Here is a 13,835-nt window from a genome sequence, read left to right as displayed (position 1 = left end):
GGGGAGCCCAGAACTGGACACAGTACTCCAGTTGTGGCCTCACCAGTGCAGAGTAGAGGGGGAGAATGACCTCCCTCGACCTACTGGCCACAGTCTTCCCTATGCAGCCCAGGATGCCATTGGCCTTCTTGGCGACAAGGGCACACTGCTGGCTCATGGATAATGCCCTTGCAAGCTTTGTTTTAAGTATGCATGTTTATGGGTACTTAAGTTGATATCAGAAAGTCTGCGAAGACGTAAACAAATACTTCTATATGCCTGCTCTGTACAACTCCACCTCACGACGCAAAAGACTAAAGACATGACGGAAAGCCTTTTATTCTTAGTTCAAAACTGGGCCATGCCACAATTGCACTGTAGTAGCTGGAAGCCAGACACTGTTTCAACACTTTGTGTGACATGATTCAATGCTTGTCAGAGTGGATTAGCATCCGCATTGTAGAGCTGTACTAACTGGCAACCTTGCAGGCAGTCGCAGCAAAGATACCAAAAGACTGAAGAGGAAAAGGGCTGGGACTACCCCCTCCTCTCCTGGCAGCACCTTCTCCTAAACAAATAGTTGTGAAGTTTTTCCAGAACAAAGTTATTGGCATTTCTGCTGGTGACCACAATTTTGAGTCAAAAATAGCAGCACTTGAAATCTTGAATGACATTAAAATGTTGTTGAAATCTGAACCTAATAGAGTCCTAGGCTGCCTACAGTTTAAAGGCTAAAACTATTGTATTGTACTGTAAAACTATCGCTTTTTCAATCAAAGTTTGTTAGCAGCAGGCTCACTGGCAGAGGTTTGATGCAAGGGCATTTACAGAACAGCAAATCAAGACTTTGTGGATATGGAAGTTATTTCAGTGTAACAGCTCTGCAGGTCTCTCAGGATCTTTCAAAGTCCTTCCACATCTCCTAGCAATGGGGCTCCTAGGAGAGGGCCAAACTAAAGCATTCATTTAAGGGCTTGTTTCCAGCTAGGGCTTAGTGACAGCTGAGACATGAAGCTGCAGCCAGGAGCAAATGAGACAGCCCTGAGTTCTTTTGATCTTACTGTTTAAAAATAGACATTGTAGCCCGTAATGCTCAAAGCACTGACTAGTGAGTCACAAATATACTACTATGTTAAATAACTTCCTCCTTATTACCAGCTGCTACTCTGCATTAAAAGAAGCACAGTGCACACTAAATACTTTTCTCTGTTTTCCCAAGCTACTAGCTGTTACAGGTAAAATATGAAGTACTGGAGATGTCTGTATAATGACCCTCAATATGCACTGCAAATTGCAAAGCCACATCTGCAGTGACTACTGTATAGAGTAGCCATAGCTGAGCTAATTTTAATGAAGACGTTTAGCTAATGGAGGCAGTCGTAGACAAGGCAGAATCATGCTGTGTGTGTGGTAGTGGAGCCTGTTTTGTATCCTGTGCTAAGCTTTATGCTGCCACCGGTACGCTGCTGCTGTAAGTCAAACCTCTTCATCTAAAGGCAGCTCACAGTACTGTGACTGTACTGCATATAGGCATACATCCTCACCTTTCAGGAAAGATGACATGATTGTGTTGGTCAGAATCAGAAAGCTTTGAGGCAATATGAAAGCTACTGTATATGAGACATACATTCCATTCCCCCCACCCCCCAACCCCCCGTTTTATTGTATATGCTTATACAACTGCACAGAAAAAATCCTGCTAAAAGTGTTTTGCCATGGTGGTAACACTCCAGGTTTAACCAGAACCTTTACAATACATGCGGATCACCTGAGCCTCTGAAGATATTTTTCTCCTAACATCCCTTCCCAGCTTTTCCAGACTCTGTTATATTGATGTAGGCTTTGTACCTGCTTGGGTGTTCTGCAGTTTCTCTTTACATTTGGAACCTGACTTCAAAATATTTACCCTCCTAATAAAAAATAACATATTTAGAAAGTCCAGAGCCCTTCTCCCTTATGAATGCCTCTTTGGTAAACTAGTGATTGCTGCTGTAGTGCTACAAAACTTGGCTTTGCTATTCTCATGAAAAATCCCTGATAAATGATTAATGTCAATTATACAGTCAACTTTCTCATCCTCATGCTGCTTTTACAATATTTCATTCTGTTCTTATCCATGGTTGCAGTGTATCAAACCCTGGGAAAAAATAAGCATACTCAGTGATCTAGCACTGTTGTATGTTTAGAGAAGACTGGTTTAACTAATTAGGGACATTCATGTCTGCCTCTGCCTGGACTGGCTTCCAGCTAGGCTGAAACTCTGACACCATTATAGATTACTTCTGAAATGTTTGACCACAACAGTCATAACAGCCCTCAATGAAAACAAGCTTTTGAATAATGAATCAATAGTCTGTCAAATTTTAAAATGGAAAGTGGGGCACTAGTCAAAGCTTTAGCCTTTGGCAGACAGTGCAATCCAGTAAATGAGAAACTGGGCAAACTTGGATCTACCAGCTTTCAAACTGAGCTGAAGGCAGATGCTGGGTCAGTTACCTTTCTTCTCCTGCATTGGTTTTTGTCACGGTTATTGAAGCAGTAATTTCTAGAGCTCAGTCCAGATCTTAGGTGGGATTTCTCATTGTTAGAATAACCATGAGGAGGATGATGGTGAGGAATTTGAAGACTATAATAATTTGAGCTCTTTGGGTCACATATAAAGGAGAAGTTGAGAAGATATGGCAGCCCCCTTCAAGCTGGGCAACACTATTTGAAAAGCAATCGCTGATGTATTTCTTATGTCAACCATTTCTTTCTGAAAAAGAAATTTCCCTTCAGACCAGTGACATAAAATGCTAGTGGCATATGGATCCACTCTAATTACCAGTCTGGTCATCCTGCAGTCAGCTACAAGTTATCTGATTTGGTCAGTGACATTAATATCAATTGAAACAATGTCAATACTCAACTTGTCCCCAGAATACAAATTGTGTGATGCTGCCCTCCAGCAAGCTTCGCAGAGCAGTTGTGAGCCAGGAGACTGAGAGGTACCGCGTGGACTCAGCAAGTGGCTGTTACATGCCTTCAGCATAGGCAGAGAAGCAAAGTGGTGGCTCTGCGTGTGCACAGTACCAGCACACAAACTCATAGGCTTTAAAGGCCAAATCCCCAAACCCTCATGATCGGGTTGCATAATGTTTACAATTTCTAGTGGGTTATAACTCAAGAGCAAACTCAGCTCAACCCAAATTTTAAGAAAGCGGGTAGCATGTATGCTAAGAAAAACATCTCTCTTGGCATAATAAAGGGCATTAATCCTGACCACAGTGTCAAAGGGCAGAGAGAGTTCAGTTGTCAAACATACGAGGGGCTCCAGGTTGCTCAGGAAGAAGGCACTGGGCAAGACGATGTTGAACTTGAAGAATCTCACCCCAATATTCATGACAGGAGCACATTTTGTGATCTGACAAGAACATCCTGAATACAGAATGAGAACTGACAGCCCTGAAAATAAACCAGCCGCATTGTTTGGGGAACGCAACAGACTACACTAAAATAACCACATTAAAATGCACCTGTGAAAAGGGATTCAGAAGCCATAAGAAAGAAGACATTCTGACAAAATAAACCAGGAAATTAGGCAGCTTCAGACCAAGGAGAAAGTGCTTGAAGAGGATTCAAGAAGGCGCATCACAAAATTAATAGGATTTAGAAAACTGAAGAATAAAAATGTGCTAAGCATGATGAGGGCCAGAGTGTTCCACTGGCAAATGCAGCAGGAGAAAAGAGATGAGAAAAAAAAAAAGGTACATTTTGTATACGTAATGACAGCAGGGAGGACCAGATTCAGTCACAAAACATTTACAGAGATAAGGAAGAGACATTTTTAAAGAGAAATAAGCTTCACAAAATCTGTAGCTACATTTAAATATAAGACTAGCAGTGTGTACCGCTATTGTAGTTTTCATGTATGTATAAATCAAATAAATTGCCTTCGCATTGCAGGAAAGCAGTCCAAATCTTATATATGAACTTTCAACTCATTTAAAGAATCAGTGGTACTATTCAACATCCCTATATTAATCTTGCAGGCAGTACTCAGATAACATCTTTTTACCCTGCCAAAAATCCCACAAGAAGTTTGATGGTGGTAAGTAACAACTAGACCCCGTGGCTCACACTTCATCAAGCGTTAATCCTACTTTGCTATATAATTAAAATGCCATTTTATTGCATGCTACTGGCTGTAAGACCGGTCTTCTCCACCTCAGTACAGTGCAGAGAGGAAAAAGGGGCAGGTCAGAAAGGGAAAAAGCAGGCAGTGCCAATACCCACAGCGCTGCCCAGAGCTCCCCCCTGCCTGCCCCCTCCCTCCTGGGTAAGAAAGAAAGAATAGAAAGTGGGTCAGAAAGCAGCGGTGCAGCCTGCCCTTGGCAAAGTGGGATGGGGACCCAGCTGCCCTCTAAAGACCTCCTGACAAACTCTGGGCTAAGGAATACACTAGAAAGACTGGGGGAGAGATGGGGACAGTTGGAGGAAACAGTGCTCTGCTTATCAGGCTGACTGGGAAAGTGCTGCAAATTTGAAAAATCTTCCATGGCTGTGCAAAAGCTGAGCCACTCCTTGAGATGTCTGTAAGTGCTCACTTTGTCGTGATACCTCTGCACGTCAAATGTTTCTTTTGTTTGAACAACAACTGTTATGGTCCTGTTTCCTCATCATGCAAAATGGGCAGGGACACTCTTTCCAAAGATGTCCTCCACAGGACACAAGGACACCCACCTGCTGTTGCTGCTGCCCTAGGTATTCAAATCAAGGAAACGTCGAGCCTGTGGGCTCATGTTCCCCTGGAGCTTCTACCATGGCTGCCCTATACAAGGACACAATGGAGGAGGAGCAGAGGATGATCAACAAGCACATGTACTCATTCTGCTGATCTCCATAGGTTTCCCCCTAAGATCAGTAGAGAAAGAGCTGCATCTCTAGAGGGTGATAGAGGTACTCAGTGGACTCTCTTCATTGATTGGAGATGGAACACAGGGCAACAGCAATCTGAACTTTGGTGTCGTAGTCAGAGGCCTGATTAAACCAGGTTTAGGGGCAGAGAAATCAATAGTTGTGTAGACTGTGAGTCACAGGTTATTCCTGAAGCCTGTTATTCACAAGTGATAAAATGCTAATAACTAACTAAGGTGTTAGCAAAACACAACCATAAGATTCACCTGGTTTACAGTTGCGCACAGTCTTTAAATTAAATTATGACACTTAGTGATTGATGATGTTCTCATTACAGCTTACTGTCTTACGTAATTTGAACAGTTCATTGAGGCTGGCTCAATGTGATGTCGCAAATGTATCTTATCCTGAGGTATGTGACGCGTTTTAGTCTCAAGTTGACCAATTTTTGCTGATCTCTTCACTTTCAGTACTGAAAATTTTACAAAAAACCTAATCAAAGTACGGAAAAAGTAATTTTCAATAAACATATGAGTCTTTCAGTACTTACAGTTTAAGGCATGAATAATTTAATATTACTCCCACTAGATCTTTTCCATGTACTGAATGTCCCATAGCGAAGTCTTCGACAGCTGAGAAACACAGCTGAATGAATCAGGAAATTATTCTGCCCTCCCTTTTTTAACCAGTGTGATTTTTGTTCTTTCAGAACGTAAACAAGGTCAGAGGAGTTCGTCATAGATGTCAACCAGCACTGCAGTATAACAACCTTTTTTATAAGCCAGTTTCTCAACTGATTGTAAAACAGCATAGTCCTTCTGTTCACAGATAAACATCTGGTATTCTATGTGTAAAACATCCTGCTGTCAAATCAACTATTTCATTATATTAAACTACACAATATGATCTTTTTTAGCTATTCTTTGATGTGAGCAAAGTTTAAATAGGTTTAAGTGCCTGAACACTAGGCATTTGCACTGGTAGCATTAACTGGCTTTTCAAAACAAATTTGTTCAACCAATTTCCTAATATATGGATAGTGATTCCTTTTAAACTGTTCATAGGTTAGGGAGGAATCAAGAGTGAACTACTGAGGTCTTTTAAGTCAGTGGAAAAACTTCCACTGGCTTTGGCTGAGAAACCATCTCACCTTTATCTTAATATGTAAAGCCCCCTGTATATTTTTTGAATTGCAGCCTAATTCTTAATGACGTACTTATTTTTACGCTTAACTTCAGTCCCACTACAGCTGATAAGATGAGGTAATTGTTTTAAATTAAACAGGTCCTTAATTGTATTACTGGATGAAGATCTCTTTAAATAACAAGTGCCACGTAATTACCACTTAGAAAAACCTAGGAATAAATGATTTTGAACCTGACTTTCCCAAATACTTACGAAGACTTAGCAAAAAAAAAAAAAAAGTTATTAAATGGGGATTATATTGTTACCTGAAGAGTTAGATAATCAGCTAAAATCTGGAGAGGATGGTATAAATCGGACAATCCATTGATTATTGGTATCGTGGCTTCCTTCGTCATTAGGTCCAGATCGTTATGCTTGTAAACTCGAGCCAAGATTGCATTTGTCATGCCGGACAGCACCCTGGAGGACGGCAGAAAATACCCAAGTCAAACATAACAACTATATCCCTGTTTCACTCTTCAGCGGGCAACACGTAAATATTAATAAGAAGTGGTAATGGTGGTAATGAATCAATTTTTTTTTCAGCTATCTGAATAATTTATCTTGCCTGCATAACACACTTAAATGAAGACATTTAACATGCTGCTAATAAGCAAGCAGCTTTACCTATCGACAGACTATAGTAAGTAAATGAAAACGGCTGCTGTATTTTATGTTTTTTTTATCTTTAGCATTTGACTGTAGCTATAGATGTAACATCAATAAATGTTAAGGTACCTGAAATAAGATAAGAGATTGCATAGCAGCGTAGCATTTGAAGAACTGGATAACTTCAGAAGAGAGAAGGTATAAGATTTCTTGAGTCTTTTAGCAAAGAACAAACGTAGCATTGACTGAACATTACAGTGTCTCTGTATGGTAGCCTGACCTTTGTGAGGATTAGGAATACGGATCTGTTTTAGAGTATCACAATTATTTACTGATTGTAATGAACACAGAAACAGGAGGCCAACAACACCAGCCTGTTCTTTCTCCTACCTACACACCTGCGTAATGACACACATGGTATCTGCATTAAAGTAATGTCCAAATTTGAAACTCAGCAAAGAGACAGGGGCACGCAGGGATCACCGTACCACTCTGGCCTTAAACTCATTTGCCAAAGTGTGAAAGACTCAGAGATTAGCATAGTGGATTAGCATAGCATACTCAGTATGCTCTGAATTCTTTAGATAAATTAAATATGGATTGGAGCTCTGCATTTCTCTGCATTTTTGTGTTTTAATCAGGCCCTGAAGCCTGACTTTGAAGTAGCATTTTGTGTGTTTTCATGTTATCTCTAGCAGGACCTGAAAACAAAACAAGGAAGGGACTGAACGGAAGAGTATGAAAAATCCTTGCAGTATCTATCTTCCTGATTAGCCATGAAGAATTCTGGTACCTCCTCTTGTGGAAATAGGGCTGTTAATGCCATGGCCTTTACACAGAAAAATCTCCTGATGAAGTCAGTAACAAATATTTTCTATTGACACCAGACATTCCTCACATAAGCAAAACTCTTATAAGATGTTACAAGATTCCCTGTAGAGTGCTCTCTGAAGAAAAGACTGCCGATAGCAGCTACAAGTGAAAAGGGGGAACTGAACTGATTGGAAGGTATTGGAACAGTTGTTTGTGCCATTATTTCTGTTCAGCTCACGAGTTTCTTTTTTTCTCTCTGTGTGTTTATTCTAGCTTGAAGCATGTGATTGTGAAAAATGTATTCTGTTCTGAACCAGTCATCAGGCATGGCATGCACAGTCCCTTTTGTTAGCCATCTAACAGATGTCCACCCTAAACAAGACATAACCAGACCCACCAGTCAAGGAAAAGAGGCAATCGCACTGAGAAATTGCCCATTTTTCTTAGACTTTTTTTTTAGGATGTCAGGACAGCTGATTCCTAGCCAACACAACTGATATAGAATTTAAAGAAGGTGGTTCCATTACAGGATATGCCATTAGAGGAAATTCAGTCATAATTAATTACCAATTAGTGAAAACTGCTGGATTTTCTTCCTTAATCTGTTGAAAGTAGATACTAGATTTATCAGACACTTACCAGCAAGACATCAGACAGTCCTTCTGCCAGCATTTCTAGATGTCATGTATTATAGCAAGAAACCCAGGTGGAAACTGGGTTTATTCTTTGTGAAATCAAAATCCAATTGAACTCAGAAAAAAAATATACCTCATCTGAGGAGATCAAGTCTCCTGTAATCAAATCAATTTAAAGGAAACCATGTAAGGCTGGGATTCCCTAGGAAAAAAGACCGGGCTAGATAAAAGGCTTAAGTAAAGGTGAAGTTTTGGAAGGTGAGGAGGAGTAAGCACAGGCTCATCAGGTGACTTTTCATTTAAGGTTCTTATGTTATCACCAACTACAAGGTCTTTTTCTCTTTTCATTCTTTTTGCAAGACTGGGAGCTTATAAACTTCAAAATCTGAGAGCTTGGAAACATATGAATGTATTGGAATGCTGCATATCTCTCTTTTCAAAATAACTTTTATTTCTACAGAGAAATGCTGAAAATTTTTACTCAAGTGTATCCTCTGAGGAATCCAAAATTAAACACAAATAAAAGTATGCTTTTTTGGTATGGTTGTTCTCTGAATTTGAAAATGGGACATTTGCATATATTTTGGGCAGCATATTGCTATCCAAGGTAGTTTTGGCTTTGTTTTGAAAGTATGTGTCCATTTGTTGTGGTTTTGGCATCATTCAAAAGGTTTAAAGTTCTGACAAGACTACTTCACTGTCATTCATAGTCTTACAGGGGCATATGGTGGATGTGTTCTCAGGAAGTGGTGGGAAGGAAACCCGTCTCCCATAGATGCAGAGATTCATACCCTAACAATGCCAGTGGACTGGCAAAATCATCCTATGAGTTCTTTGGTGCTGTCACTGAACGTTACGGGGATGTGCTATAGTGGTGCACAATGGAACTGCTCTACAGTGGCAAATACAGATACAGTACTTATATTTCATTTCACGTAATAGATCAGACATGCTAAACAGCACTGAAAGGCTTAGAGCTCCTCAATAGGTGGTAGCTTTTTGCTACTGTGTCAGCGTAAATGTAAATGTCTTGTGAAACATGTATTATGAGCAGGTAATAAGTCACTAAACATATGTGCACAGCAGAAATGCTTTCAACCCTTACCTGCAGCAATTTAATAAAAACTGGGACTTTTATAGATCTGTGCCCCTTTTGCTTTAAGTCTCAATCTCAAGTACTTCTAAGGCCTTCACAGTCCTAGACACACAGCTGCAAGTATTTGAAATACCCTCTGGGTCTACTATAGGCATTCTTTTTTGATTCTTACATTAACTGAATGAGGTTGGCATGTTATCCTTCATTCACAAGAAATGCCAAGGAATTAACACTCAGGTTGTTCTTTTGGGTAAACTGCTCAGCCTTTATTATGCAAAGTCAATAATAACTCTGCTAATGAGAGCAGGAGTGAAGCAGAGCACGTGGGGCTCTGTAAGGACTTGGGAAGGCCCTCACTCCACTGTAGCACGTGTGTGCTGTGACTCAGCAGAGGAGCAAAATCACCAGGTCAGTGTCATAAATAGGGACTTGAACTGGAAGAGCAAAGCAGTGACAGAGAAAAGGGGGGCTGAAGGCTTCCATGGAAAGTGGGTATTGTGGGAGCTTTCTCCACAGAATGGAGACTGCTCCAGAATCACTGCAAGATGTGCTTGCTTCTACTTTTTGCCTTATTTCTTGCAAACAAAGGTCATTCAAGAGACTGTGAACCAAAGATTCAATGGCCCTTTAATATCGCATTTGGGAAGAAGAAGGAATGAAAACTGGCCTATACAAAACACGTCCATTTGTGTATCAGAACACACAGGGATTTGATGCAGTGTTGGCATCTGAATGGCAGAGACTCTGGATGACAGTCCTGTGCATCTAGTGGGATATTGCTTGGAGAGGTTATTGCAGGGGAGCACTGCCTAAGGCCTCTGATGGCATCATTTCCCTTTCTGGAGATTTGGCTGCTGGGGCTCAGACCCAACTTTGCAACAGTGCAGCTGAGGGCTACCCCTCATCACTCTGATGTCAGAGGGGAAAGGAGGCTCCCAGACAGCACTGCGAGGAACCTCCATCAGGGCCAACCTCCTTCTTTTGGGAGTCACATCTCTCGCTGTTTTGTAACCATGCCCATGCTGATCCCGACCTGGACCCCGACCTGTGGGCTGAGGTCGCAGCCTGGCCTTGGCCCACCCCCATCCCCACAGAGGTGCCTGACGCCCTGGGCTGTGGATGCCCCCGGCTGCCTCCCAGCTGCCCTGCTCCCCGTCTGGGGACAGCGGGACAGGTGCCAGCTGATGAGGCCCTGCCCTGCCTGACTCAGGGGGAGCTCCTGGCACCCCAGCCTCCCTAGTCCATAAGGAGCCACCAGCTCACATGGCAGCCTGACATAACGCTTTGAAGACTCTCATCGTTTGTCCTTCCCTTCCCATTTACAAGTGCCACAGTGCAATTTCATATTGGCCCTGGTATATCAACCCTTCCTTTGGTTTCACTTGCCACTTTTGGTGGCACTGCCATCCTTCCACATCATTTTGTCTTGGAGACTGAAGTGATTCCTTCCCAAATGGCGATGGTATTTGTCAGTGTTAGGTTGATGGTTGGACTCAATGATCTGAAAGGTCCTTTCCAACCTAGACAATCCTATGATTCTATGATTCTAAATGTGACACCTCTGTACTTTTTCATTCGTATCAGACTGCTCTGGTATGTCCCATCCCTTCTCAATTTCAGTTCCTTTAAGCTGATATAAATAGCTGATCTTTGTCTTTCCAGCACTCCTGCTCTCACCATGTCAGGTTCTGTCTCTTCAGCCCATCTCTCAGCACCAGCCTCCCATCTCCTTCCTACTGCGCCTTCTGTCAGCATCCTCTCCTCCTCTCCCTTCTCAGCTGAGAGACTCTCTGCTTACCATGGTCCCGTGAGAACGGAAGAAAAGGCAAGATGCTTGGAGAATAATACTTATTTACATCACTGTTGTATTTACATACCTTTGATATGTTTCCCATTCACCTTTAATATGACATAGTAAGCTATGTATGTCTTGAAAAATCCTCCATCTCTCACGTCAGTAGAGTTGTAGCAGGGATGCATGGGCTCTGAAGCATTTAAATGGCACACTTTGATGAAGCAATAGCTGTCCTGCTTAAACTGGGGCTATATCCCATGATGTATGAAGAACTTCTTTTGAGGGGATGTATTTGAATCCTGTGGCAGTGTATAAGATCTGCTGAACTGGACACAGTGGCCACTAGACACAGTGGCCTGAAGTACCTCAGACTTGACTGTTAAATCTCAGATTAATGTGTTCCCTTTGTAGGCCCACAAATTTACACAATTTTTGAATCTTTTAAACTTGTAGTTACTAAAGCAAGGCAGTGAGACACACTTTTATTGAAACACCTCAACACGATCGTTGCAGCTTACTTTGATACTGGCAGAGTTATGTATCTAGCAGGGAGCGAAAGCTAAGTACTTTCAAGCCTCAAGAGACTGAAATTTTGACTTTCTACTATTAACACCCATATGTCTTCAGCAGTTAAAAGTAAGAAAACAAAACTTAAAAAGTTCAAATGTTTGGTCTTTTTCTTCCATTTTCCTTGGATTTCATCACAGACAGAACAGCAACATAGATCTCAAACAATCTCTACCACTGACTGTGAAAACTGTAGTATACAGCAGAGGCAATGGAACCTCAGCTGGCTGATTGAATATTTTGAATTGAGCCTGACGAGCTTGACACTGCATGTCTTTCACCAGAACAACAAGGACTTTTCAGATACTACTAACCTTCCAACAGCTGGGCCTGACTGAATTGACCTCAGTCTGCAAAAGGGCTGCCTAGAAAGCAGCATAATACTGAGGCTGGATGAATCTTTAATACACGGAGTGCTATGAAAAACAGCAAGCGCAACTGCAAAAGATAACCTGATGTTCTGCCTACTTTCTGCAACATCAAAGAGAATCCACCAGAGAAAAACCTTGTGCTCAGTTCTTCCCTGCTATAGCAATGGGGATAGGTTGCTAGCTAACCATCCCTGCATGCATGCAAGACTCGGCATGATAAAAATCTTCCAAGGGTGCCAGTAAGAGAACGATGCCATAGCCCAGCCTCCACAGAAGTCCTGACAGTGGGTACAGCTATGGAGGAGGGCACAGGAAATCAGAACTGGCTGCAAAATGTTTTTCAAGTTTGGTGCTGCTGAAACAGGGGGATCAGAGTGGCCTTCATTGACACCCTATAACTGCAGTTTGGCTAAGGTCCACCAGCAGCTGGCCTAACTAGGATAAATAAAATCCTTGCTTTTTCATTTTGCTTTTGGATTTGCACTGTGCTTCTAGCTCCATAAGGAGCCACAGAACCAGAAGGTTCTACTCTTGTTTGAATATATGCGCCATCATCAGTGGAGCTATACTATTGAGGTTCATTAAATGTTTCCGTTTGTGTGACTGTCACTCTCATTAACACTCTATATGCCAAATTTGACAAAAATATTCCTCGTTTTGAGACATTTTGGAGAGCTAGACTGGATGGAATGATGGTGTACTGAACTACAGATTCTGTGAGCTGATCTATAAATATTTAAGAAATTTGGAGTGCCTTCTGACATTTTCCAGAAAGAAAATATTAGCTTCCAAAATTCTGTAAGACATGTTTCAGCCTGATCAACTATAGAATACATAGTGATCAACCAAGTGGCATTTTACCAACCTTGCTGTGTCTGTGAGATTCTCATTAGTGCCCAGATGTATGTCTTGTGTTGTAAGGAAGGAAGGGTGTCCTCCAAGGAGAGCAAATCCTACAGTGAGGAAAAATAAAATAAGAAATTAAACACCAGCACCTCATACTTACAGTCAAGATTAAAAATCTTCTTCATGTAAAAAGTATTTACAACAATTATAGTAAAACTCAGCAGGGCATTTAAATGTTTCAAACACTTGAAGTCTGACACAGAAGACACAAATAAACATATTTTGGAATAAAATCACTCAAATGCGATGCTTTGCTGAAATCCTAAGGCATGAGTTCTGATTTGTGTTCACAGAAGAAGTCATTCAAGCTGCAAGGCTACATATTACCAAAAGCATCACTGTGTCTCCCTGTTAAGAGCTAGGTAATCCACTCATGCTGAATTTCTACTTCAAGGGACTTAGCATCCTAGAAAGGCCATCTGAGTCACTAGGTGTAATTCCACATCCTTGCAAGAAGCTTCAAGTATAGTCATGCAGATAGAAAATCCTGTCTCCTCATACACTATAACAAACTTGAGCTTTGTCACATATGACCAAGTGCCTTAAAAACTATAACGTGACAGAGAGAAAAGGAAAGATCTCAGGTCCTGCCAGCATCCCTCTACCCTGCAATAGTTCGGAATTTACAAGGTGAGCCAAAGAACTGGATGGATTAGGTCTGAAGAATGAAATCCATTCCCGAACAGGAAACCATGGAAAGACCTGAGCATCATTTAAGAATATAAAACACTTTGGGGAACTTAAAAGGTGTCTGGAGGGTATTGTGGATAAAGACAAATTACATGGTAAGGGCAACTCTCAGGTTTTGCCCTGCCTTATTTCTCTTGCACCACAAATAGAAAGCTACTACAAGCAACCAACTGATACAAACACGGAGGAAAACAGCTTTTTTTCACCAACACTTGAGTCTCCCTGACTTTGCCTGGTTTAAGCCTAAAGCCTCCTTCTGCTAAATCTCAATGTGAAGTCCATCGTAGCCACAT

At 41.5% G+C, this 13,835-nt stretch overlaps 1 protein-coding gene across 1 annotated transcript in view; it reads right to left on the bottom strand.

Annotated features, from left to right (window-relative positions):
• OTC (ornithine transcarbamylase) overlaps positions 1-13,835 on the bottom strand; it is a 38,277-nt gene that overhangs the window by 5,631 nt on the left and 18,811 nt on the right. Inside the window, exons 5-6 of the mRNA XM_054184947.1 lie at positions 12,812-12,899; positions 6,327-6,480 (exon numbers count right to left, since the gene is read on the bottom strand). Coding sequence (XP_054040922.1) covers positions 6,327-6,480; positions 12,812-12,899 — 242 coding nt within the window. The remainder of the gene's footprint in view (positions 1-6,326; positions 6,481-12,811; positions 12,900-13,835) is intronic.

This window comes from Rissa tridactyla, chromosome 1, assembly GCF_028500815.1.
Source record: "Rissa tridactyla isolate bRisTri1 chromosome 1, bRisTri1.patW.cur.20221130, whole genome shotgun sequence".
In the NCBI taxonomy this organism is placed as follows: Eukaryota; Metazoa; Chordata; class Aves; order Charadriiformes; family Laridae; genus Rissa; species Rissa tridactyla.
This window is presented reverse-complemented; position numbering and strand designations above follow the sequence as displayed.